This window comes from Mobula birostris, chromosome 4 (assembly GCF_030028105.1).
Source record: "Mobula birostris isolate sMobBir1 chromosome 4, sMobBir1.hap1, whole genome shotgun sequence".
In the NCBI taxonomy this organism is placed as follows: domain Eukaryota; kingdom Metazoa; phylum Chordata; class Chondrichthyes; order Myliobatiformes; family Myliobatidae; genus Mobula; species Mobula birostris.
The window spans coordinates 154,100,867-154,128,370 of record NC_092373.1 but is presented as its reverse complement, the minus strand read 5'-3'; the positions used below and the strand labels follow the sequence as shown (position 1 = coordinate 154,128,370).

Genomic DNA, 27,504 nt, shown 5'->3' with positions numbered 1-27,504 from the left:
TGCATTCTTTAGTGCCCTACCATTTACCATGTATGTGCTATTTTGATTAGTCCTACCAAAATGTAGCACCTCACATTTATCAGCATTAAACTCCATCTGCCATCTTTCAGCCCACTCTTCTAACTGGCCTAAATCTCTCTGCAAGCTTTGAAAACCTACTTCATTATCCACAATGCCACCTCAGTATCATCTGCATACTTACTAATCCAATTTACCACCCCATCATCCAGATCATTAATATATATGACAAACAACATTGGACCCAGTACAGATCCCTGAGGCACACCACTAGTCACCGGCCTCCAATCTGACAAACAGTTATCCGCCACTGCTCTCTGGCGTTTCCCATCCAGCCACTGCTGAATCCCTTTTACTACTTCAATATTAATACCTAATGATTGAACTTTTCTAACTAACCTTCCGGGTGGAACCTTGTCAAAGGCCTAACTGAAGTCCATATAGACAACGTCCACCATTTTACCCTTGTCAACTTTCCTAGTAACCTCTTCAAAAAATTCAATAAGATTTGTCAAACATGACTTTCCACGCACAAATCCATGTTGACTGTTCCTAATCGGACCCTGTCTATCCAGATGATTACGTATGCCATCTCTAAGAATACTTTCCATCAACTTACCCACCACTGACATCAAACTCACAGGCCAATAATTGCCAGGTTTACTCTTAGAACCCTTAGAAGCAAGGTCGCATTGTGTATTCCAGAAACCAGCTAATGCCGGCTGGTTTAGCGAGCAGAGCGGCGGACACCCCTGCTGAAATCCGGAGGAAAACACACAGAGGATGCAGAGGGGGATCACAAAGCCGAGGAACGAGGACTGGGTCGAGACAACAGAGACTTATGGAGAAGAGGAGTTCAGTGGGTAATACTGTTCTGGCTGACCGGAAGTGCACTGGGAGCAGTAAGCGTAAAGGAATTGGGTGCTTACTGATCTGGTTAACAACAGATGGTGCAATCCGGGGCATATTACGATCGAGGAACGTGTTTGCAGACTGGATATTGAACTTTTTACTGTTGGACTTCGGCCACATTCCACAGTGATACAATACTTGGCGGCACGGGAGGTCGTTCCTGCCTGTGGCCATTGAACGTGCAGCTCCTCCCGGGGAGGGTCAGACACCCTGAGCCAATAGACTGGTCCTGGATTTATTTTCCATCTGGCATAGTTTGCATTTCGTTGTTTGACTGTTGATGGTTTTTGTATTGCTATATTTACGCTCTATTCTTGGTTGGTATGGCTGTAACGAAACCAAATTTCCCTCGGGATTAATAAAGTATATCTATCTATCTATTTTAAACAATGGAACAACATGAGCAATACGCCAATCCTCTGGCACCATTCCCGTTTCTAATGACATTTGAATTATTTCTGTCAGAGCCCCTGCTATTTCTACCCTAACTTCCCTCAAGGTCCGAGGGAATATCCTGTCAGGACCCGGAGACTTACTCACTTTTATATTCCATAAAACCGCCAGTACTTCCTCTTCTTTAATCATCATAGTTTCCATAACTTCCCTATCTGTTTCCCTTACCTTACACAATTCAATATCCTTCTCCTTAGTGAATACTGAAGAAAAGAAATTGTTCAAAATCTCCCCCATCTCTTTTGGTTCCACACATAGCTGTCCACTCTGATCCTCTAAGGGACCAATTTTATCCCTCACTATCCTTTTGCTGTAGAACTGTATAACTGAATATAACTGCAGAAAGCCTTTAGATTTATTTTCACCTTACTTGCCAAAGCAATCTCATGTCTTCTTTTAGCTTTCCTAATTTCTTTCTTAAGATTCTTTTTACATTCTTTATATTCCTCGAGCATCTCATTTTCTCCATGCTGCCTATATTTATTATAGATATCTCTCTTTTTCTGAACCAAGTTTCCAATATCCCTTGAAAACCATGGCTCTCTCAAACTTTTAACCTTTCCTTTCAGCCGAACAGGAACATAAGGATTCTGTACCCTCAAAATTTCACCTTTAAATGACCTCCATTTCTCTATTACGTCCTTCCCATAGAACAAATTGTCCCAATCCACTCCTTCTAAATCCTTTCGCATCTCCTCAAAGTTAGCCTTTCTCCAATCAAAAATCTCAACCCTCGGTCCAGACCCATCCTTCTCCATAATTATACTGAAACTAATGGCATTGTGATCACTGGACCCGAAGTGCTCCCCAGCACATACCTCCTAACAGGAGATCCAACACTGCCCCTTCTCTAGTTGGTACCTCTATGTATTGCTGCAAAAAAACTATCCTGCACATATTTTACAAACTCCAAACCATCCAGCACTTTTACAGTATGGGCTTCCCAGTCTATGTGTGGAAAATTAAAATCTCCCACAATCACAACCTTGTGCTTGCTACAAATATCTGCTATCTCCTTACAAATTTTCTCCTCCACTTCTCGCTCATTAGGTGGTCTATAATACAGCCCTATAAGTGTCCCTACACCTTTCCCATTCCTCAATTCCACCCAAATAGCCTCCCTAGACGAGCCCTCTAATCTATCCTGCCAGAGCACCGCTGTAATATTTTCTCTGACAAGCAATGCAACACCTCCCCCTCTTGTCCCTCTGATTCTGTCACACCTGATGGGTCAATGACAGACGCGACCTCAGTGGCTGTTCACACGGCCTTAGACCACCTGGACAATACAAACACCTATGTCAGGATGCTGTTCATCAACTATAGCTCAGCATTTAACACCATCATTCCCACAACCCTGATTGAGAAATTGTGGAACCTGGGCCTCTGTCCCTCCCTCTGCAATTGGATCCTCAACTTCCTAACCGTAAGCCACAATCTGTGTGCATTGGTGATAATATCTCCTCCTCACTGACGACCAACACTGGTGCATCTCACGGGTGGGTGCTTCGCTCACTGCTCTACTCCCTATATACCTATGACTGTGTGGCCAGGCATAGCTTAAATACCATCTATAAATTTGCTGATGATACAACCATTGTTGGTAGAATCTCAGATGGAGACGAGTGAGCATACAGGAGCGAGATATGCCAACTGGTGGAGTGATGTTGTAGCAACAACCTTGCACTCAACGTCAGTAAGATGAAAGAGCTGATTGTGGATTTCAAGAATGGTAAGACAAAGGAACACGTACCAATCCTCAGAGGGATCAGAAGTGGAGAGAGTGAGTAGTTTCAAATTCCTGCGTGTCAAGGTCTCTGAGGACCTAATCTGGTCCCAACATATTGATGCAGCTATAAAGAAGGCAAGACAGCAACCATACCTCATTAGGAGTTTGAAGAGATTTGCTTTGTCAACAATAACATTCAAAAACTTCTATAGGTGTACCATGGAGAGCATTCTGACAGGCTGCATCACTGTTTAGTATTGGGGGGGGCGGGTGCTACTGCACAGGACCAAAAGAAGCTGCAGAGGATCGTAAATTTAGCCAGCTCCATCTTGGTTACTAGCCTATTAAGTACCCAGGACATCAAGGAGTGGTGTCTCAGAAAGGCACCTTCCATTATTAAGGACCTCCAGTACGCAGAGCTTGAATTAAATTGACACATTCTTCGCATAGCTGAGTAAAAATCTTTACATTGCATCTCTATCTAAATGTGCAATGTGCAGTCAGGGTAATTTATAATAAATAGAACAGTCAATGTAACATAGAAATACACTCAAGTCAGCATGAGTTTATCAGTCTGATGGCCTGGTGGAAGAAGCTATCCCGGAGTCTGTTGGTCCTGGCTTTTATGCTGTGGTATTGTGGCTGGGGTGGCTTGGGACCCCAATGATCCTAGAGGCCCTTTTTACACACCTGTCCTTGTAAATGTCCTGAATCACAACTATAGAATTGGGTTGTCCACACCACTCTCTGAAGAGTCCTGCAGTGATGTAGCCAGTCAGGATGCTCTCATTGCCGTTTTTCTCATTGTTACCATCAGGTAGGAGGTACAGAATCCTGAAGGCACATACTTGGCGATTCAGAAACAGCTTCTTCCCCTCTGCCATCCAATTCCTAAATGGGCATTGAACTCGTGAACACTACCTCACTTTTTTAATATATATTATTTCTGTTTGTGCACTATTTTTAATCTATTCAATATACTTACACTGTAATTGATTTATGTATTTTTTCTTCTGTAGTATGTATTATGTTGAATTGCTGCTACCAAGTCATGACACATGCCAGTGATAATAAACCTGATTTCTGATTTTTAAAATTGTTTATCACAATCTCCAGAAGATTCCTTAACTGGTAATTTGGCTGTTTGTTCAGTAGTTCATATTTTAGCTTCATCCTTTGCTGTGCTGCAGTGCAACCTGAGTAATTGTTTATAAACCTGGGAGGCCATGACTAATTCAATTCGAAACTTGTTCCTGCCCAGCTGCATCAGTGATTTGCTACTAAGGCATAATAGAGGAGTCTGAGAAAACTGATTGGGTGTTTGCACTCTGCAGATGATTAATATGGCTGCAGCCTTTTCACTGACGGTGGTTAACTGCAGACCTCAGTGATATTCTGTATGCAGTAGTAAGGATTTGGAGAGAAGGTCATAACAGATAAATTAGCAAGCCTGACGTACTGTAGTATCCTTTGCAGAAAAAGCAGATTGAGCTTTAAGATATATAATGAAGTCTTTTCATTCTTGCTGTCCCTTGGATTGTTGTCAGGCCAGCTTTCATGGTAAGAACACACCTTAAAGCTGTGACATTAAGTTGAATAAACAAGTATTTTCAGATTTGCTTTAAAGTATATAATTATATGTTTGATACCTCGGTATTTTTATTGATGCAGTCTTTTCTTTGTCTGCTTGGCACACAATGTATTTGTGAATTACGCTATAACTAGCACTGTTTTCATGAAGGATCTGTAACCTGTTCTACAATGTTCTTCGTGCTTCCATGGGGAAAGGAATCTTTGTTTTGCACAAAAACTAACGTCACTCAAATTTTGTTGAAATATTATAAGCTGAGGATCATTGTCAAATTTTGCAGGGGTGAATCTTTTTTTAATCCAAATGTTTTCAGCAAGAGACGATGCATTTTCTTTGTATTGAAAGCCAGTCATTATTCAAGTGTACATGTTGATTCGCCGTGTTACTTTGCGTCATATTTTAGTTCAAGTTCAGGAAAAAAAAAACTATCTCCACGTTGGGATGATTTAATATTTTTCAGCATTGATTTTAGCAGAGGGTTTGTACACTATCACCACCAAATAATATATTTTTAAAAATTTCAATGCTTCAGTGAGCATGAGAAATTTGCTGCCTAAAGGGAAAATCAGATAGGTTTAATAGTTGGGTTGACATTGTTTTTTGCACCATGGAGCAGTATTGTATGAATAAGAAAGTAAAGGGAGATGATATAAAAAGAACCGGGTGGTTTATTTAAAGTATGTTGATTTGCATACATTTCGAAACTACATGGTAGAATGGAAATTAGATTACTAAAGTAGATCTCACATGCATTTGTGCTTGACAGCTGAGTGAGACGATTTATTTACTTGTATGCATTTATCAGTACACATACACAACAATAAAGTTATAATAAAAGTACTGAATACTATGCAGCTAAGGGAAAATATCAATGTTACTCAAAAGGGGATCTGGCATGAATATTTCAGTTACATTGACGTATTATTATTTGGTCAACTGTGATTAAATACATTTGAGTGACACATGTTTTCATTAGAAATGTCTGTATTTTCAGTTGTACTGAGTAGGGTCATTTTTGATTGATTTAATGTTTTGGAACATGTCCTGGATAATATCAGTTATTAGAAAATATTAGTTGTGGTCACTGTGTTTTGTCAAGGGAACGTGACCTCTTGTGACTGATCAAAGTCGGTTGTACTGAAGATTAAATATGACCATAAATCAGTACTGGTGGTTGTCACAAATAAACATCACTATCTTTCAGTTGTTTTGCTATTGCTGAGATAGGAAGTATTTGAAAGGAAATGGCCAGTAGTTTGTTCTAGGAACAAGGCTTAAAGAATTGCAATTACTGTGTTTTTACTTCTAATTAGATTATTTTAGATTCGATTATGAGGACACTAGGCCTCATTTATTGTCATTTAGAAATTCATGCATTAAGGAATGATACAATATTCCTCCAGAGTGATATCACAAAAAAAATTCAAAGAAAATTCAAAATTCAAGAACATTCAAAGTTCAAAGTAAATCTATTTTCAATGTACATAAATGTCACCATATATTACCCTGAGACTTATTTTGTGAGCATTCATAGAGCAATCTATATGCAACTTTGCGTTTGCATTGGACAGATGCACACAGATGCAACTATTAACATCTTACAGTGTATCTCATTAAATAGCAGAGTGTGTAAATGTATTGTGCAATATGAAACTAATGGAACTGATGGCCTTAGATTCTTATGTTTAGGTAACCCTGTCAGTACAATAATTGTTTCAGTGATCATGGTAGATGGTGGACTACTCTCTCTGCACAAGATATTTGTTGGCTGTAAAATGATTGGGCACTAATGTTCTTGAATTCTTATCAAGAAGCCTTTTTGTATTCCCAAACTAAATTAATTCGAATCTTTTATCTTTGTTATAGAGTTATCCTTTAACTAGAGACGTAAGAATTGATCATAATGTTAGCAATATGGCACCATTCTGAGAATTTACGCATTTTTACGATTGTAGGCTATTCTTGTGTAAGACTTGAGGCTCACAACCCCATTTACAAAAAAACACGCCTTTGGGAACTCTAGCAAATTGTGCTTGAGTACAATATTTAATTCTCTTTCAGTTTAGCATTTTTTTAGTAAATATTTCAAGATACATCTTCAGATGTAAATTCTGTGCCTTTTTCAAAAAAAGGAGTAATCCATTTCATGCCACATGAATTTACCAGAATTGACCAAGTTGTCAGTTTCATAATTACAGCATTGCTATCTTCAGAATCAGGTTTATTATCACTGAAATTTGTGCAGTAATTGCAATTTAGAAAATTTTAATAAATATTTAAAACAATAAATAGTGCAAAAAATAGTAAGGTAGTGTTCATGGGTTCACTGTGTTCCGAATTCTGATGACGAAGGAGAAGAAGCTGTTTCTAAAAGGTTGCCTGTCTTCAGGCTCCTGCACCACTTATCTGATGATAAGAATGAGAAGTGGTGGGGGTCTTATTGCCCTCCATTGTACATCTGCAGAAATTTGATGGTGTCTTTGGTGACGTACCAAATTTCCTCAAACTAATAAAACATAGCTGCTGGGGTGCCCTCTTTTGTATAGTGGACCCAGGATAGAACTGTTTAGAACTGTTGTCACCCAGGTACTTGAAACTGCTCAGTCATTCTTTCCACTGCTGACCCCTTGATGAGGACTGTTGTGTGTTCCCTTGACTTCCCTTTCCTGAAGTCTACAATCAATTCCTTGGTCTTACTGACACTGAGTGCAGGAACATTACAACACCCAGACAACCAGACGATCTACCTGATTCCTATATGCCTCATCCTCACTATCTGAGATTCTGCCGACAACAGTTGTGTCATCTGCAAATTTATAGATTATGTTTGAGTTGTGCCATATAGTCATGGTTGTGGAGAGAGTCAAGCAATAGGCAGAGCACTCATTCTTGAAGTGCACCGGTGTTGATTGTCATCGAGGAGAAGATGCTATTTCGATCTGTATTGACTGTAGTCAAAGGACCCACTTTCGGAGGGAGTTACAGAGGGCCAGGTTTTGAAGTTTATTGGTTAGTGCTGAGAGGATTATAGTGATGAATACTGCATTGTAATCAACAAAAAGCAGCTTGAAGCAATCCACATAAAAATTGCTGGTGAACACAGCAGGCCAGGGAGCATCTATAGGAAGAGGTACAGTCGACGTTTTGGGCCGAGACCCTTCGTCAGGACTAACTGAAAGAAGAGCTAGTAAGAGATTTGGGAGGGGGAGGGGGAGATCCAAAATGATAGGAGAAGACAGGAGGGGGAGGGATGGAGCCAAGAGCTGGACAGTTGATTGGCAAAAGGGATATGAGAGGATCATGGGATGGGAGGCTTAGGGAGAAAGTAAGAGGGAGGGGGAAGCCCAGACGATGGGAAAGGAGTATAGTGAGAGGGACAGAGGGAGAAAAAGAGAGAGAGAAAAAAAAAATTAATGATAATAAATAAATAACGGATGGGGTACGAAGGGTAGGTGGGGCATTAACGGAAGTTAGAGAAGTCAATGTTCATGCCATCAGATTGGAGGCTACCCAGACGGAATATAAGGTGTTGTTCCTCCAACCTGAGTGTGGCTTCATCTTTACAGTAGAGGAGGCCGTGGATAGACATGTCAGAATGGGAATGGGATGTGGAATTAAAATGTGTGGCCACTGGAAGATCCTGCTTTCTCTGGCGGACAGAGCGTAGGTGTTCAGCAAAGCGGTCTCCCAGTCTGCGTCGGGTCTCGCCAATATATAAAAGGCCACATCGGGAGCACCGGACGCAGTATATCACCCCAGTCAGCTCACGGGTGAAGTGTTGCCTCATCTGGAAGGACTGTCTGAGGCCCTGAATGGTGGTGAGGGAGGAAGTGTAAGCATCTTGGTGTAGGTTTTGCTTTTGTCCAGGTGGTCAAAGGCCAAGTGTAGAGTCAGTGAGATTGCATCAGCTGTAGACTTATTGTGGCAGTAGGTCCAGGTTCTTGGAGTTAATTCTAGCCATGACCAACCTCTCGAAACACTTCATCACAGTAGATGAGTGCAACTGGGTGAAAGTAGTTGAGGTAGCTCTCCCTGCACTATTTGGGTATTAATAGGATTGATGTCCTTGGCAAGCAGGTGGGAAACACCGACTGCAGCAGTCAGAGATTAAGCATGTCCTTGAACACTCCCGCCAATTGGTCAGCACAGGTTTTCAGTGCCCTACCAGGTACAGCATTGGAGCCTGGCACCTTGCAAGGGTTCACCCTCTTGAAGATGTTCTGATGTTGGCCTCTGAGACAGATATAGTGTTGCCAGATACTGCAGAGATTCACATAGATGTAGTTTTATTCTCCCTTTCAAAGCATGTTTAAAAGGTGTTCAGATCATCTGGGAGTGAAGCATCACAGGCACTTATGACAGGTTTTGCCTTGCAGGAAATAATGACCTGCAAATCCTGCCAGAGCTGACGTGCATCTGTTTCTGTTTCCAACTTCACTTGGAATTGCTTTCTCGCTCTTAGAAGCCTTCCATAGGTCACACCCGGACTTATAAAATTGATTCCATTTTCTCACTGCAATCAAACATATTTCTAAGGAGATCGTGTATTTGGTTCCCACTTGGATCTTTTTGGTTCTACTTTCACTCTTCACTTTTGTCATATTTAAGTGTTCATTTTGGCTAATCTACTAATCTGTTTAATTGGATTCTATTTAATGAAATGCATCCTTTCTGAATGCTATAAAAAGTAAAGTGGAAGACATTCTGTGCAGTGAATTAATACAACAAATGAATACATTGATTAATAGAAAAGCTGCAGAAAGGCAAGAAATTATAAAACTGTAGCTTAAATAAGAAAATATTGAAAGAAAAGCATTAAATGTTGATTTGTCTATATACAACGAGTCATTGCAACATGATATATACTGTAGATTCTAAAATAGATTGAGAAAATTTCTTGGGTTGCTGCCATTTCAGGGTTCTTTTAAAGGTATGTGTGAACCAGATGGCTGTGTGGTTATTCACTAAGAAATAATAATTAATTCCATTGTAATCAACCCTACTGGCCACATTGCTCTGAATGCTCGGGTTAAAGATGCAGATTGATCAGCTTTATTTGTCACATTGTATAATACAATGAAATCTGCCGTTTGTGTCAATGCCCAACACAGTCTTGAAAATTTATTGCAGGCAGTCTGCAAGTGTCACCATGCTTTCAGTGTCAACATAGTATGGCCACAGTTTACTAACTATAATCCGTATATAGAGTATAGAAATAACGTGTATTGTAACCTTTTAATCAAAACGTGGCATTGTATGTGGAGACTGAAAGACTGCTATTGTTGTCATTGTTTAACAGCGGATTCAGATATTCTCCGGATGCTGCTGTGTTGCTTTTGTTACCGTGCACACTTATTTTCATTATATTGTATGTCATTTTACTGTAAGCGCATGTGTGTGAACATGCGTAAGACAAAGACTGCTTACTGATAGCACGTAGATTCAGGGTTGGAACAATGGCAATCCCAAGATATCTCATATATTCCAAAATCCAAAAAAATCTAAAACACTTCTGGCCCCAAGCATTTTGGATAAGGAGTACTCAACCTGTACTTGGTAATATTTCTCAATGTGAGTCTGGAAGTCTTCAGGTAGCTGGTAACACCTATTTAGTTCGCAATGTTCAATGCCATTGACAGTTCATGTAATTTAAATCTGTTGAGTATTACAATAGACATTCAATATACAGTCATCCCTCAGTATCGGTGGGAGATTGGTTCCAGAACCCCTTGCGGGTACCAAAATCTGCGGATGCTCAAGTCCCTTATATAAAATGACGTAGTACAGGTCGACCTTCACTAATTCAACTACTTGTAATCCGGCACGTTCAATAATCTGGCACTGATTTCAAATTTTCCGCGCAACTGTAATTTCAAATTTCCTGGGCCACCGTACCAATCTGTTGCACATTGTTTTGGTTGCGCTAGATCTGTTCACGTGTTGGCCCGCTCTTATAAGCACAGACAGGCGATTCCTGCTTGTTTTCCTGCATTTATTAATATCATTTGCTCTTTTTTTGGCCCCAATTATGGCCCCAGTGGGTAAAGGAAATGCACCTCATGCTGAGAAGCGAAAACACCGCACATTATCCATTAAAAATAAGGTTGAATTCTTGAAAAAACTGGACAGTGGTGTATCGGTGAAAAGCTTGTGCGAGTGTTACAACATTGGCTCTTCCACAGTGTACGATATAAAGAAACAGAAAGAGAAACTACATTTTTTTGCTGATAGTGGCTTAAAGAAACAAATGTGTATAAGAAAAACAATGAAAGACGGAAGATGTTCGGAACTAGATAAAGTACTGATAACGTGGTTTAACCTTCGTGTAAGTGAAGGTGTTGAACTATCTGGAGATATGGTGAAGGAACAAGCAAAAGTGTTTCATGAAGAACTAGGACTAGATTATGAGTGTGACTATACTGAAGGCTGGCTTCATCGGTTCAAGCAGCGTCACGGCTCACAGTTTTGTGCAGTGCGTGGGGAAAAACGTTCAGCAGACAAGGAAGCAGCAGCAGAGTTTGTTGATGAGTTCGCTAAGTTAGTCTGCGATGAAAAATTAACCCCGGAGCAGGTGTACAATGCTGATGAGACTGCTTTGTATTGGAGATGTACACCAAGAGGAACGCCAGCAACAGCAGATGCAGAATTGCCAACAGGGTATAAGGCATTGAGAGATCGTGTGACTTTGCTAGGCTACTCTAATGTTGCAGGAACCCACAGATGTAAGTTACCGGTCATTGGCAAAAGTTTACGTCCCAGGGCCTTCAAAGGTATGGTGCAGTTTCCTGTTAATTTACTGTGCTAACAAAAATGGATGGATTACAACTAGCATCACACTAGAATGGTTTGAAAATTATTTCATTCCCGAAGCACGAGCTCACTGTGACTCTGTTGGCCTGCAGCACAACTGTAAGAAAATGCTTGTTTTAGACAACTGTTCAGCACACCCGAAAGCAGAACTCCTGGTAAAAAAAAGTTTTCAGTATCTTCCTGCTACCTAACTGTACGTCATTAATTCAACCCCTGGGCAATGGCATATTACGTTCTCTCAAGTCGAAGTATCGTTTCATTTATGAGGCGCCTTTTGAGTGCAGTTAATGCTGGCAGACCGGTAAAGGAATTTATAAAGGATTTTAATATGAAAGAGATGATTTACTGTGTTGCTAATGCTTGGAGGTCTGTAGGGCCATCCACACTGAAGAATGGTTGGCATAGATTATGGCCAGGTTCAATGTTTGAGTCTGCACCTGGTGAAGACACTGGGAATGACTTTACAGGCTTTAGAGTTTCCAAGGAAAAACAGATTATACGTGATAAGAGCTAACTAATCCTGCTGCCAAGGATCTTGCATCAAGGTTCAATGATGACAGTGTTGAAGAATGGATGAATATAGATGAGGATGAGCCTACTGTTCATCATTATACTGACTCGGAAATTGTGCAGATGGTTGTACATCCAGAAAAGGAAGATATTGGAGGAGAAAGCAGTAATGAAGATGAGGAAGTTGTAGCAGAGAGACTTTCTATTGACAGGGTAATTAAGTTGACAGATGAATTGCTGAAAGGATTAGAGCAACAAAGTTTTATAATGGAGCAAGAAATAATGAGTGTTTATATGCTGCAGGATAAGCTAATCAGAGAGAGACTGAAATATACGTAACAGCTTACCTGGGAGGATATGTTCAAAAAATTACTAGAAAAAGTGCAACAGGGGAGCTAATACTTCAAAATCCAGTGCCATCAACTTCTGCTCACCCAGATGTGCTGCCACCAACCAGTTTCAGCACCCGTTCCTGCTGCTTCACTCATTTTCAAAATGAAGATGTTGATGATCCTGACAACCCCACACTTGCAGACATGTAACTTTGCCTGAAGGTATATTAAAAGTCTCACTTTAGAAGCAAAAGTGTTCAACTTTTCTGTACAAATTAATTCCTGTACATTTACCTGTACCCTTTATTTTATCTGTGCCTGCACATTATATTACTTTATTAAAATTTCACTTGCTACTCATTTAATATTTCTGTTTCATTATTATCTAACTTATACTGATTTACATGATATTTTACAGGCATGATGAGGCGGTTAGCTATTGCTTAATGTGATCCTTCTGTAATCCGGCATTTTCATGAATCCGGCACTCCTCGGGTCCCGATGGTGCCGGATTAGTGAAGGTCGACCTGTGTTTGCATATAACCTACGCACATCCTGCCGTATACTTTAAATCATCTCTAAATTACTTATAATACCTAATACAATGTAAATGCTATGTAAATAGTTGTTATACTGTATTGTTTAGGGAATAATGACAAGAAAAAAGTCTGTACATGTTCAGTACAGACGTAACCATCGTAGCTCTTCTGGGAACCCTGATGCTGCCTCGGCATCAGCCGATGCCGATTCTCCCGTAATCTTTAAGTTCTTGAGGCTGTAGTGCTTTACACAGCCAGCCAGCCATCCCTTACTAGCCCTAAACTCCTTCCTCTCGCTCACAACACAAGTAGCGAACAAATGAGATGCAAGGCGAACAATGCTCAAACAATGAGCGCTGGAGAGAGACTGAGGATCTGTGAAATGGTGGGAGGCTACAGCAGCGCATTCCTACACACATCACTTCATTCACGTGGATTCAGCGTAGTGCTTTTTGGAACTTTCTGGAATTTTTTTAAAATATTTTCGATCGGCGGATACCAAGGGCCAACTGTAGTCTAAAGCTATAATTTGTAGTCATAGTTACAAACCAAGGAGCCATACTTCTCAGCAATTCTTGAAGAATACACAGAAGTACCTCTGCCTTTTAGTCAGTTTTACTGTATTAACTTCTGATTTGTTATTTTGCAGAGTAATCTTTAAATTTCAGTAATAGAAATAACACCATGTTTAAGCCATGACTTAGGATGTAAACACTAAAATATCTTTTCAAATCCTGTTTTCAGATTCAAAATTGCTGATCCCTTAACAATGGTGCAGATTACTGGATCAGAGCTGGTAATGTTTACTGCTGATGAACTCGGTGGTAGAGAGCAATATTTGTACTTACACTTTATCAGTTCCACTCCATATCTCCAAACCAGTATGTCATTTACTATGCCTTGCACTTCTAGCTACTCTCCTCAGCTTGATCCCCGTGATCTTGTCTTGGAGGCCGACATCAGATTGTCTCTCAGGGTGGTGAACCCTTGCAAGGCAACAGGCCACGATGGAGTATCTAGTGCGGTTCTGAAAACCTGTACCAACCAGCTGGTGGGTGTGTTCAAAGAAATTTTTAATCTCTCATGACTACAGTTGGATGTTCCCATCTACTTCAAAAGGGCAACAATCTACCAGTGCCCAAGAAGAGTAGTGTGAGCTACCAATCATCTATCAATCAGTAACAGAAGTGCTTTGAGAGGTTGGTTTATGGCTAGAATTAACTCCTATCTCAGCAAGGATCTGGACCCACTGCAATTTGCCTATCGCTACAATAGGTCCGCAGCTGATGTGATCTCATTGGCTCTTCACACGGTCGTGAATCACTTGGACGGTGGTAATACTTATGTTAGGGTGCTGCTTATTGACTACAGCTCAGCGTTTAGCGCAATCATTCCTACAGTTCTGATTGAAAAGTGCCAAAGCCTTGTACCTCTCTTTGCAAACAGATCATCAGCTTCCTAACCTGAAGGCCATAGTCTGTGAAGATCGTTAATAATATCTCTACCTCGCTGACAAATGCATCTCAGGGATGTGTGCTTATACTACTGTTCTACTCTCTCTACACCAATGACTGTGTGGCTTGACACAGCTCAAATGGCATCTATAAATTTGCTGATGACACAGCTATTGTTGGTAGAATTTCAGATGGTGACGCAAAGGAGAATGGGAATGATAATGTATCAGCTAGTTGAGTGGTGTCACAGCAACAATTTTGTGCTCAATGTCAGTAAGACAAAAGAACTGATTGTGGACTTCAGAAAGGGTAAGATGAGGGAACACACTCCTGCCCTTGTAGAGGGGTCAGAAGTGGAAAGGGTGAGCAATTTCAAGTTCCTGGGTCCCATCATCTCTCAGGATCTATCCTGGGCCCAGCATATCGATGCAGCTACAAAGAAGGCACAGCAGCAGCTATATTTCATTCAGAGTTTGAGAAAATCTGGTTTAAATGTTCTCATTTCATCTGAGAATTCATTAAGTTAATCACTTTTGGAAATTCAGGTTGATAACTCTATTGCCCTTAATTTTTGTTACCAAATCTTATCTCATTCTTCAATTTCGTCTTTTTCTACTTCTGCATTTCATTTCCTGTGACATGTTAAATTACAATAACCAATCTTACCTTGCAACATTTTTATTGTTCCACTGCTGACAAAATTGCCTCATAAGCCTCCTAAGGTGATTTACCATTGCCAATCTCTTGCTTTTTTGTGAATCTGAGAATAACGTTGAAATAAACATGCTCTATTTTAAGACATCACAGAACAATGTTTGGTAGTACAGACTACTGGTCTTTCTGAAACTGTTAAGCATTTTTTTTTACATTATAAGCAATTCTGGTGTATGCACCTGTTTTGAAAAATGTTGCCCAACTCCCCCTCACCAAATTCCTCATAGTTTTGGGTTTCTCATTTTCTTTCAGTACAGCACATCAAATCCATGTTGTCTCGGAAATCTCATCCTCCCATTTATTTCGCTGTAGTCTAACCTGTTCCACATACCCATCAATATCACTTTGATTCTCCTAAAACATATCTACACTGCAGTAGCCAGTTAACCCACTATTTAGCATGCCTTTGGCATATGGCAAAGATGGGCACGGGGCAGACCCTATGTGATCACAGGGAAAAAATGTACAAATCATGCACAGCACCAGAGATCAGGATCAAACCCTGACTGTTGAAGCTCCAAGACATCAGCCTTGTGTAGTGAATCATTCTGCTGCCAATGGTAAACTCAATTATTTGATTTATTAATTTGAGTTGCATTTTGATGTATATAAACTATTTTGAGGTTCCTTAAGGTTGTCATAGTCGGGGGGCAGAGCAGTGGATGGGTGGGGATAAGCTCCCACTACCTATTAAATGCACTCAATGGCATGTGCCTCAAATGGCCTCTGACTGCCAAGTCCAGCTCCTGGACTTCACATATGGCTTGGCTATTAACCTGGAGGAACAATTCCTACTAATAAGAGAAGGGTGAAAGGCACCTTAAAACCACTCACTTTGGGCAGATGGGGCTCATCAGCCATGGTTGGCAACCCATCTAGGAGAAGGAAAACAGATCTCAAACCTCTGCTGCCTTATGGCTATACCTACTTCAGACTTCAGGAGTAATCCCCAAGGAAAAATCTGGAGCTGGAGTCCCTAAGGCAGTCCTACATTGAGTTCAACACTGACTGGCAACTCCTTCAATGCCACTGGTGCCAAACTGTTTCAGTTTCTGTCATTCCTTTTGAATTCACCAGCTATGTGGAGAGTGGAAGCCTGCTGCATGGGCAACAGCTTGTTCTCCATGTGGTACTGCCCTGGCTTGTGTATCAGCTTTGACATAGACAGCTAGGGTGTACCTTCTGTGGTCGACGTCGATCAATAAAGGGCTGGAAACAATGTTGACTAATTCTGTCTACCACCTAAAATTAACCTATTTTTAAATTGCTCCAAGTTATTTGTTAAAAGTGCAAGTTATTTATTAAAAGCAATTCATCAAACTGCTGTAGAATAGGCAGTCCCATAATTGATGAATTATAGTAAAATCTATTTAAAACTCTATTTGCATTGAGAAGAATCACTGAAGCATAACTTAAGCTACATGCAATGTCCCATAATCTTGTGTGTTTAGCCCAAATTCTGCCAAAAGAACTGTACAAGTAGCCGGACTAAATTTATATTAAAAAATTGGTATGTAAATAATGATGCTTTGCCTTTAGAAAATCTAATTTCCCTCTTTAGACTTGCACATCTCACAAAAATATTAGGTAACAGAATTTGATAACAAACTGTATGAGAAGTTTTAATGAAATTTTTAAGCAACATCTTTGAAGTTAAAGATGTGTTTGTATCCTAGAGCTTGAAGGCTTTGCCATAGAGACTCAACCAGTGATGGTGAAGTGAGGTGCAGGGTTGAGCAGGACAGTCTTGTAAAATCTTGAATCTTACTTTACCCATCCAGCTGCTTTCAATTATTTGTGTATGTGCCAGAATTATCTTTTGCCCAGTAGGAATTAATGGCTTGTGGTATGCAATTCCCAGACTTCACCGTGGGGAGTTGCTGGTGGGTATTTTCCTGTCATGTAAACTAAAATAGTTAGAATATGAAGTGGCATTTTTGAGGGGAGAGTTTAGTGAAAGGCTTCTAATGTTTTGAGTGTTGACAGTGGTGTAAATCAAGGATGCAGAAGCCAAAAATGGAGAAGTCAATCTTCAGTCTTTCTGCTACTTCATCAAAATCTGTTTGATTTGAAGCCTGTGTGTATTTCATTATCCATACAATTTTACAGTTAGTTAGTAGGCTTGGAAATAAAAGTAAATTATCTGTCCTTACAGGAATATGAAGAAGGATCAAGGAGAGCCCAGAAGTCCCCCTCTCCTAATCAATGTGTAAGGAAAAATCTCGACTTTGAACCCCTTTCCACAACAGCACTAATTCTTGAGGACAGGCCAGCGTAAGTATTAAGCACTATTTTCTTATTATTTAACCTTTTTTTTTGTCACAAACGAGCTTGTACACCCCAAAATACTTGGTTCTCCTGTTGTGCCTCATCTATGCAATAGAAATGAGGTAGAATTAAATTACAAATGATTCATATTTTCTGACTTGATGGTAAATTGCATTTTCTATATACTTCTATTAGCTGATCAATCTGATTTGACATTACTTGAAAACTCTGCAACAAAGGTTATCTGTGAATCTGTTTTTCTACCTCCTCATGGCTATGAGGTGAATGTTAAGTTCCTTGAGATTAAAAGTCAAGTTATCTGTTGTCATTGAAAATTCAGTGCATATTAATATAAAATACTATGGGCCAAGCTCTATTTTGTTATATCGTACATAGTGACTAGAGACAGAATTAGTAAATCTATTTGAGAACGATACAAAACTTTGATTATAGTTGCCAGTATCTGTATGTAGGTGTGGGTGAGTAGCTATGATAGTCCCATGGTTAACCATCCTGGAGTATATTCACAAGAAATTATAGTTACAAGGATAGATTTGTGTGGTATGAACTACTTAATTTGGAAAAGGCTGTAAGGATATTTGATAAAATATAAATGATGATGGTCTGCATAAAATAGAAGTTGGTTATTGGATGGATCAAGATACAGAAGTCATCGGCATAAAATTAGAGAGAACTAAAAATGACATGAGGAACAACTTTTTTATGTTGTGTTTGGAATCTGAAATGTTCTACCTGCAGATGTGGTGGAAATCAATTACATTGTGACCTTAACAAGGGACTTGGATAAATATATTGCAAAGAAAATTGTACATTTGGATCTTTGAGACTTGGGTGGAGAGAGACAGCAAGGACATGATTTGCCAAATACCCTTTCCCTCTGCTGTAGGTGTATGTTGATTCTATAACACAGTTTGTTAGTTTCCAGTGAGGACTCAATGATATCAATAGGTGTGAGCAGGGGAGAAATGCTAACTTTTATGCTAAATAACTTGGGAAAGTCATGACTGAGGCTGACACTGAGTCATACAAAATAAGAGAAACTCAGATTGATCCCTAGTGTGTGAAAAATTGATCAATTTTCAACTGGTGATTAAAATCCCATAAATTGTCTCCGTGTGAATAATGCATTTGGAAAGAAGTTCTTGCTAAATTCTTTGAACAACGTCAGATATTGAAGAGCAACGCCCACTGGAATGGTTTTAGCCTAAATCTAGAATATCTTCTGTCTAAATTTGTGTAGGATGTGACAGAAAGGCAAGTTGGAGAATGAGTAGCTGTTACAGCCTTAACTAGGAGGAAACTTTTTGTAGACCTAAAGGATTAGGAAAGAGATGATCACTAATTCAAGACCAACTGGAGAAGCTGAGTGTGCACTCTAGGTTGGTATTGCAGCTTGTTATCGAAGAGGGTTGAATGAATTTAAGTGAAATTAAAATAAGCCCAGAACAGAACATTGCTACGTTCAACCAACATCCAAATTGGCATTATACTGAGAAAATGCTGAGATTATGCTGGAATAGCAGAGCAATTTTTGGTGTACAGTATCCCTAGGGTCTGTTACTTGGCTGAATTAGTCATATCATTGAACAGTTATTTTGTATATTTTAGACCTGTGAACTCTTTTGTAGTTTGAGCTGTTGCCAAAGTCAGGAAATTAATAAATGCTTCGATTTCTCCTCAGAAATCTCCCTGCAAAACCAGCCGAAGAAGCTGAAAAGCATAGGCAGCAGTATGCAGAGATGGTGGCTCAAGTGAAAAAACGAGGTTAAATACAACTTGTTGCATTGATATAATGTCAGTAAATGGTATCTTAGTATTGAGTTTTTTTAACAATATAGTGCAGCTCTGCTCTTATTAGAGTTTTCTTACCAGTTTTGTTTTCCCTTCCAGTTCCCACCATCTCATCTTACTTACATTTCCCATATGTTTCTTTTCTTTGAAAGTAGAGCTAAGCTGGTTTCAAAAACAAAATAGCGTATAATTTTAATGTACTTAGCCTGATAGGAACCAGAAGATTATTTTCTACCAAATGACAACAGAAAATAAAACTGCTTAGATAGAAGAGAATCAAGCCTATGTCGAATGAACAGTGAGTTAGAGCTGAGGTCAAGATCAGATCAGCTGTAATCTTCAATGAAGGAGCAGGCTCGAGACCATGTGTCTAACTCTGATTTATTTGTTTTTGTTCAGATGTGAGATATGTAGCTGACCATTTTCACAGAAGCACAGAGTTGTGCAGTATAGAAACGGGCCCTTTGGGCTATAGTGTCGGTGCTGACCATTATACCTATCTATACTAATCCCACCTGCCTGTATGAATTCCATATCCTTCTACATTCTGTTCATTCAAGTACTTTTCCAGATGTCTCTTAAATATTACTAATTGTGCCTCCTCTTCCACCTCTGGCAGCTTGTCCAAGATAATAACAACTGTGTGGAAAAATTTAGACCACCTACTTCTCACCTTAAACCTTTGCCCCCTAATTTTAGTAGCCCCTACCGTGGCAAATGGACTCTGGCTATCTGCCCTCTCTGTGTCTCCCAGGATTTTATATACCTCTCTCATTTCACCTCTGTCTACTTTCCACAAGGGAAAACAGATGCAGTGCATCCATCTCTTGTTATAATTCAAGCGCTCCAATATAGGCCCTCATGAATCTTTCCTGCACACTCTCTACTTGAATCACAACTTTTCTGCAGAGTGGGAACCAGAACTCCATGTGATATTCCAATATTTTGTACAATTGCCACATGACGTTCCCAACTCCTGTATTCATTTCCTTGAATGATAAAGGCAAGCATGCCATATGTAGTGTTCACCACCTTGTCCACTTTCCTAACTGATATGGCTCCTTTATGGCCTTGGACAAATTCACACTGTCCATTATGCTGTCAATTTTGGTGTCATCTGCAAAATTATTAATCATGTTACCAACATTTCTATCCAAATCACTAATCAAAATGTCAAACAACAGTGGACCCAGCAACAATTCCCAAAGCACATCAGTGGTCACAGATATACAATCTGAAAAACATCCCTTCACCACCACACTCTGCTTCACCAAGAGCCGTTTCTATTTCCTGAGGAGACTGAGGTCCTTTAACATCTGCTGGACGATGCTGAGGATGTTCTACGAGTCTGTGGTGGCCAGTGCTATCATGTTTGCTGTTGTGTGCTGGGGCAGCAGGCTGAGGGTAGCAGACACTAACAGAGTCAACAAACTCATTCGTAAGGCCAGTGATGTTGTGGGGATGGAACTGGACTCTCTCACGGTAGTGTCTGAAAAGAGGATGCTGCCCAAGTTGCATGCCATCTTGGTCAATGTCTCCCATCCACTACATAATGTACTGGGTGGGCACAGGAGTACATTCAGCCAGAGACTCATTCCACCGAGATGCAACACAGAGCGTCATAGGAAGTCATTCCTGCCTGTGGCCATCAAACTTTACAACTCCTCCCTTGGAGGGTCAGACACCCTGAGCCAATAGGCTAGTCCTGGACTTATTTCTTAATTTACTGGCATAATTTACATATTACTATTTAACTATTAATGGTTCTGTTACTATTTATTATTTATGGTGCAACTGTAACGAAAACCAATTTCCCCGGGGATGAATAAACTATGACTATGACTCTCTGCTGTCTTCACCACCACTCTCTGCTGTCTTCACCAAGCCAATTTTTGTATCCAAATCACTACTTCACTCTAAATCCCATATGATCTAACCTACCATCCAGGATCTGATCAAAGACCTTGTTAAAGTTCGTGTAATGCATACTCAATTTCTGCAGTTAAATATTGTCAACCATAAATATATAATATAGGTGTAGGGCTTTCGTTGACGCTTAAACTCTGGTTGGTAGTGGAGGTTGAATTAAAGAGGAGTGGCAAGATACACAGAGATGCAGTATGGAATATCCTATGATTGTAATGTCTTCAGGTCACAGAAATCCATATTCAACTTGGAGTATTCTCCTTTTGTAGAACAAAAAGATGCCCAGCGGCGGAGGAAGCTGTTGGAAGACAGGTGTAAACTGGAGGATACCATCGGTAATGCTGTGATGACCTGGAATAATGAAGTCCTACCCAACTGGGAGACTATGTGAGTGAGAGAAACAAATATTCTACATTGTAAGAAAAAGACAATTTTTTTGTGTTTATATTTTTTAAGCTTTTTGCATTGGATTGATATTATACTTTGAAGAAAATCCTGTAGTTAGTATTTACTCTCATGTGATATCAGCACTAATTGGATGTGCATTTCCTTTTCCTGAATATCTCCCCTTCTTTGTAAATGAACTAAGCTGTTATCAGGCACAGTTTAATGGTTGTACTTGGCCAATCTACATGTGTGAATAGAGAAAATGTCATTTGGCTAAGTAAAAGATGCTAAAACGAGTGCAAGTGGTCTTGAACAAACAGGAAAACCTCCGCCATAGCTTGGGCCGCCTGGAATAGGGGTCCCAGTTCAGGGTTACAGAGCAAGAGATTAGGACCTGGATGAGAAGTTTCAGGTGGTTAATCTATGGCTTCTGAGGCTGTGTAGGCTAAGTCACAGAATATATCTAAAGATGAAAGTAAAAATATTGAGGGGCAGGGAGAAGGGATGAGTGTGTGTGTGTGTGTGTGTGTTGGGTTATGGAGCCACTTTAACCTGGTTGATGCCTTTCATTAACCTGGTCCGACACCACATGGCTTAATGAACCGGGTGTGCTCTGGGACACATCATCAGAAATGCAACCTGGGGTCATTGGGTGTTTCGGGTCTTTAAATCATTAGACACCCTCACCCAGGCGACCCAGCCAGGGTTGATCAGGCCCGGCTTATGTTTATCCCATGGACCAAGGTAATGAGAGGCATGTAATGCTGAGGTTTATGGTAATTTAGACCTCACTACCTGACATCTGTATGTCTGGGATCACATGGGTTAAATTAAGTGTTTACTGGAGATTCAGCGTCACTCCATCCTGTGAATGAGTTTAGTGGTGACTTGTTTTCTGTGGACCCAGCTTGGGTTTAACTTACTGGTTTTCCCTCACCTTGTGGGTATCTCAGCTTTTTTGTTGGCATTTCATGGACTGGGAGAATGAAGAGTGTATCACTGTGAGGTTAGGTTGAGAGTATGTGGGCAGTGGGAGAATCATCCCTCTTGTGCTTCTTAATCTCGTCACTTGAGATTCAGTGTCACACAACCCTGCCATTTTGATCTGGCCCATGCCTTCATTAACCAGGTCCAACACTTGCCTTTATTGGATCCTGCTCCTCCTTACACAAGTCATTGGGTTTGTGGGGGTGTGGCCAGGGTTAATTAGGGCATGCCTAGGGTTAGTGGGGGTGCTCTCTTGGACCTTGGAATTAGGTTTGAGGGTAGGGTTGATGGATGTGTATGTGGGGCTGGGAGAGATAAGGTTGTGTAGTTCAGTGTGGTGGGTGCACATGCATGCAGACACGCACCCCTCAGTGGTTTATTCCTGTACCTAATTTCTGTGTTTCTCTATATTCTTGCTTTGTGATAGGCCTAAGCCTTTTTATTTACGATTTAGCAGGCAGTTATTTTTCTAGTCAGCAATTCTACATCAAAACCAGAAAAGTGATACAATAAATGTTAGAATGTAAATTATTGATCCTTTAACTTTAGTCTGCATCCTGACAGTCATTCCCTTGGTCCTCTCCAGCCTACTCAACCCCACCACCATCTGCAGTTTAAAGCATTTGTTTTCTCACTTTTCCAGCTCATGGATTCTGCCTGACATTAGTTTTTTTTTCTGGCAGTTTCTGTTTTTTGTATGTTCAACTCTGGTGGATTTCCCTGAATTGGTTCACATCCTTGGTCACCTATAGGATTAATTTTTAGCGAAGTGCTATTGATCTAAATTTATTCAAAATTTATCCTTGTGTATTTATTGAATTCATTTTAAATCATTTTTTTTAAAATCCTTTATGCTATTTTCTAGTTACCAACTTGAATTATGTATTGTCTGTTTATAAAATAAATGAAGGTGTAATTCTCGTAAAGTCCGTGATCTCTGGTGGCAAGGAATTCCTCCTAGTGTGCGAGGGAAGGTGTGGAGCTTGGCCATAGGCAATGATCTAAACATTACTCATGGTGAGTCTGCATAGTTAATCGGCCTTTAATGGGTTTACTAAATTAGAACTTTCTGCATAAACTGTCTCAAAATTGTTACAAGTACAAGTCAGTAAACTATGTATTGATTTCAAGAGTTTTATTTGCTATAGTTGAAATTGCCTACTGAATGTGATAGAATGAAATAATTCCTGTCCCATGATCCTCTCATATCCCTTTTGCCAATCACCTGTCCAGCTCTTGGCTCCATCCCTCCCCCTCCTGTCTTCCCTATCATTTCGGATCTCCCCCTCCCCCTCCCACTTTCAAATCTCTTACTAGCTCTTCTTTCAGTTAGTCCTGACGGCGAGTCTCAGCCCGAAATGTCGACTGTACCTCTTCCTATAGATGCTGCCTGGCCTGCTGCATTCACCAGCAACTTTTATGTGTGCTGAATGAAATAATTGACAAGAGTGAAAGGAGGTGATTTTTTGTTAACCTGATATTTTAGGATCTTGTAGCAAAATCCAAGATTCTTTCCTTTGTTCTCCCTTCCCAAGCATCAAAACAGGCTTTTTCCCCCTCTGTAAATGACATACTTTTTCCCCACTTGTTCCTCTTCTTCAACCTTTCCAATTGTTAATTTAGAATGCATCCACTAAATTATTGCTAGATTATATATATCTTTTTGCTCAGATTAAAAGTTTAGATTTACAAATGGGAAATATTCTATGACTACAGTTTGATAGATTAAAACCTTGAACAATCAACCACTTATGTTGTATTTGCTGTTCTCCTTAACTTTTTAAAAATAAAATTAATTTTTCTTTGCCTTTCTCATTGTAAAATGTATTAGATTTCTCAATTCCCTAATTATGAAATAACAATATTTAAACTATTGTCCTTCACACTTGTAAGCAAAGATCTAGACCAGCATCACTGAGACTACCGTTAAATCATTAGCACAGTTTCCAAACAGTGAAAATTCTTTGTTGTGAATTTGACTTATACTGTTTAGATTCTCTGTAAACAATGTTATTTCTCCTCAAAGTCAGTTCAGTTCCTATCATATAACCTGTCAGTTCATATAACTTGACTTTCCTTTTCAGCAAACATCTATTCCTTATGGCAAGATAAGTAATAATGCAGGAACAAACTTGAATTAATTTATAAAATGATGTATCTTTTTCTTAAGGCACTTTTCTTCATTTTACTTAAAATTGCTGCACTAGAACATTTCTCATTTTAAATTTTACTTTCAATTTTAAAATTACTTCATGGACAATTTAAACTTTTCAAATAATGTTCTCTTTCAGAGCTTTATGAAATTTGTTTATCTCGAGCTAAAGACAAATGTAGATCTCTCAGTACAGCACACTCCGACATAGACAATGAAGGTATTTGATTTGAAACTTTATTTTTATGCTAATGGAGAGGCTTGAATGGACCTGACACCAGTTTACTTTTGCATCAAATAACCTCATTAATGTACCTTTGCATAGTCAATAGCAATTAACACCTGTAAGTTTTGTGGATGGTATTAAAGGCTGCTTTGGGGTTGTCCAAGTTTCCTATGCTTAATGATTGGGAGAAATATTAGGGAAAAAATGACTTGGACTTTACTTGCAGAAAGCGATTATGTGTCTAGTATCTGATACTGATGCAACCAAGATCACTCAAACCTAACTTGATACTGATTGAAATTCTCTTTTTTCAAATACAATTTCTTGCCACTATTTCAACCACTTGATATGAGAAAAAGTTGGTCCTTTGTGCCTTATATTTCTCAGACTTTATCAAATTCCCTTTTTGAGGTTTGCTGAATCTTTCCTGTTTGTGGTGGGTGTCTAAGAGAGTGAGTTTATGGCCTATTATTTTGCTCAGATTAGCTGTCCAGTCACAAGCATTGCTTGATTTTAAATCTGACCCTTTCAACCCCCTCCCCTTATTTGTTCAAATTAGCTTAATGCAATCCCTTAAGGTCAACAATGTTAAATCATTATTTTATTTCATTTAGAGAAATATGACAGAAAAATCACTATTCTTTTGAAATAGTTGGTACCATGGAGTTATTGAATGGTTTGATGAAAATTAAATTCTTTTGGGTATTGCAGTTGGTCAGATATTTGCTCATTTAAAGTTTTCATTTGGTGCATCTCAAGCTAAACAATTGTTATATTCTACTAAGCAGTGTATGTCTTTATAAATTCCAGATCAAGGATTATCTGCAGCAGACAGGGAAGCCAGTTTAGAACTCATAAAGTTGGACATTTCGCGTACATTTCCTAACCTTTGCATTTTCCAGCAGGTAAATATGAAACTGAAAGGTTATTTTCTGCAGAATAAGCTAAAGATCATTACTAATCATTGCTATACCTAAACTATTGTAATAACATGTACTGCGATGTTTTAATTAGTTTAACTGTTTAGTTTGGTTACATCCCAAGGTTTAGTCATCTCTAACAAATGACTAATATGCAATATTACAGAATATGAACATAATTTCTAATTATATGCATCTTTGCAGTAAAGTATGTGATTGAAAGCAACTTGCTGATCATTACGGAATTATGTAAATCTTAAAATTAAATACTGAGCTTTATTATACAACTTGAAATATATTGAATCTTCCAAAGGTGTAGGCTGTCTGATTTTACAGTATTAAATTAAGAAGCTTTAACAATTTTGGCAGTGCTACAAGATCATTAAAAAATGTCATCATTCATGCTTTCTAATACGCAAGTACAATGTTTATTAAAAAAACAAAGCCAGAATTTTTACATGCTTTTGGAGGTTCACTGTAGAAGTGGATAGCTTTCTGTAAGCTAGTGATGTAATAGAAGCCTTCAGTGAAAACGATTTGAAGTGTTTTCTTTATATGAAGATTAAGTACTTTGCAGTGCCACTTAGTTTTCTGATGAAACTCTTGTCTGTCTGTCTTTTCCTGCAGGGAGGGCCTTATTATGATATACTACACAACGTTCTTGGAGCATACACCTGTTACAGGCCTGATGTAGGATACGTAAGTTACCTCCACATACATCTAACGGCAGCACCTAATATGCCCCTTTTGATTGCAGCTTAAAACCTATCTCAGTAAGGTTTTATTTGCCTGTTTTAATGTATCATATTGTTACATGGTGTACTTTATTTTTAAATATGAAGCTCACAACTGTACTGTAGATATTGGGTTGCAAATGATATTTTGTAAGTGCAAGATGTTTAATTAAATGAAATGCAATGATGAACATTTATTTTTGAAGTTTACGTCTGAAATGGTAAGCTGAGAAAAATCCATGCTACCTCAAGTAGAAGGATGAAGTTGCTTATCCATAATTGCTAACTAGTTTAATCTGAGGCAGTGCAGGAAATGTTTAAAACAGAGAGCGTATGTGCAGAGAGGAAAATAAATGTTTCTGGTTGAGTTTTTCTCTGTAATGTTCTAGTACCTGGAATTATGATATTGGTTGCAGGTGGGGCAAGACTGGCAGCTCAATGTTCTAGGGTTCCATTGTTTTAGACATGACAGAGCAGGAGGAATTAGAGGAGGGTGACATTACTAGTCAAGGACAGACTGGAGAACTTGTCTAGTGAGACATTATGGATGGAACTGAGTCATAAGAAAGGTATGACTATGTTAATGGGACTATATTACAGATCACCTAACAGTCCAAGGGATTTAGTGGAACAAATTTGTATAGAGATCATAGACTTTTGCAAGAAGCGTAAGGTTGTGACAGGTGATTTTAACTTTTCACATATTGACTAGAAATCCCATATTGTAGAAGGACTAGATGAGAGAGTTCGTCAAATGTGTTAGGAAAATTTTCTTAATCAGTACATAGAATTCCTAATGAGAGAGTGTGCAATACTTGATATCCTATTAGGGAATGAGTGAGGGCAGGTGACAGACATTTGTGTTGGAGAACACTTTGTATCTAGTGATCACAATGCCAGCCATTAGTTTCAAAGTAAATATGCAAAAAGATAGGTCTGGGTCACAGGTTGAAGTTCTAAGTTGGAGAAAGGCGAATTTTGATGGTATCAGAAAGGATCTGGCAAGCGTGGATTGGGATAGGCTGTTTTC

The 27,504-nt window shown here is 39.3% G+C and overlaps 1 protein-coding gene across 1 annotated transcript in view; it reads left to right on the top strand.

Moving 5' to 3' along the window:
• Window positions 1-27,504, top strand: part of LOC140196671 (TBC1 domain family member 14-like) — a 77,392-nt gene that overhangs the window by 35,199 nt on the left and 14,689 nt on the right. The window contains exons 4-10 of the mRNA XM_072256270.1: window positions 17,218-17,336; window positions 19,033-19,115; window positions 21,338-21,455; window positions 23,353-23,459; window positions 24,734-24,814; window positions 25,631-25,725; window positions 26,368-26,439. Coding sequence (XP_072112371.1) covers window positions 17,218-17,336; window positions 19,033-19,115; window positions 21,338-21,455; window positions 23,353-23,459; window positions 24,734-24,814; window positions 25,631-25,725; window positions 26,368-26,439 — 675 coding nt within the window. The remainder of the gene's footprint in view (window positions 1-17,217; window positions 17,337-19,032; window positions 19,116-21,337; window positions 21,456-23,352; window positions 23,460-24,733; window positions 24,815-25,630; window positions 25,726-26,367; window positions 26,440-27,504) is intronic.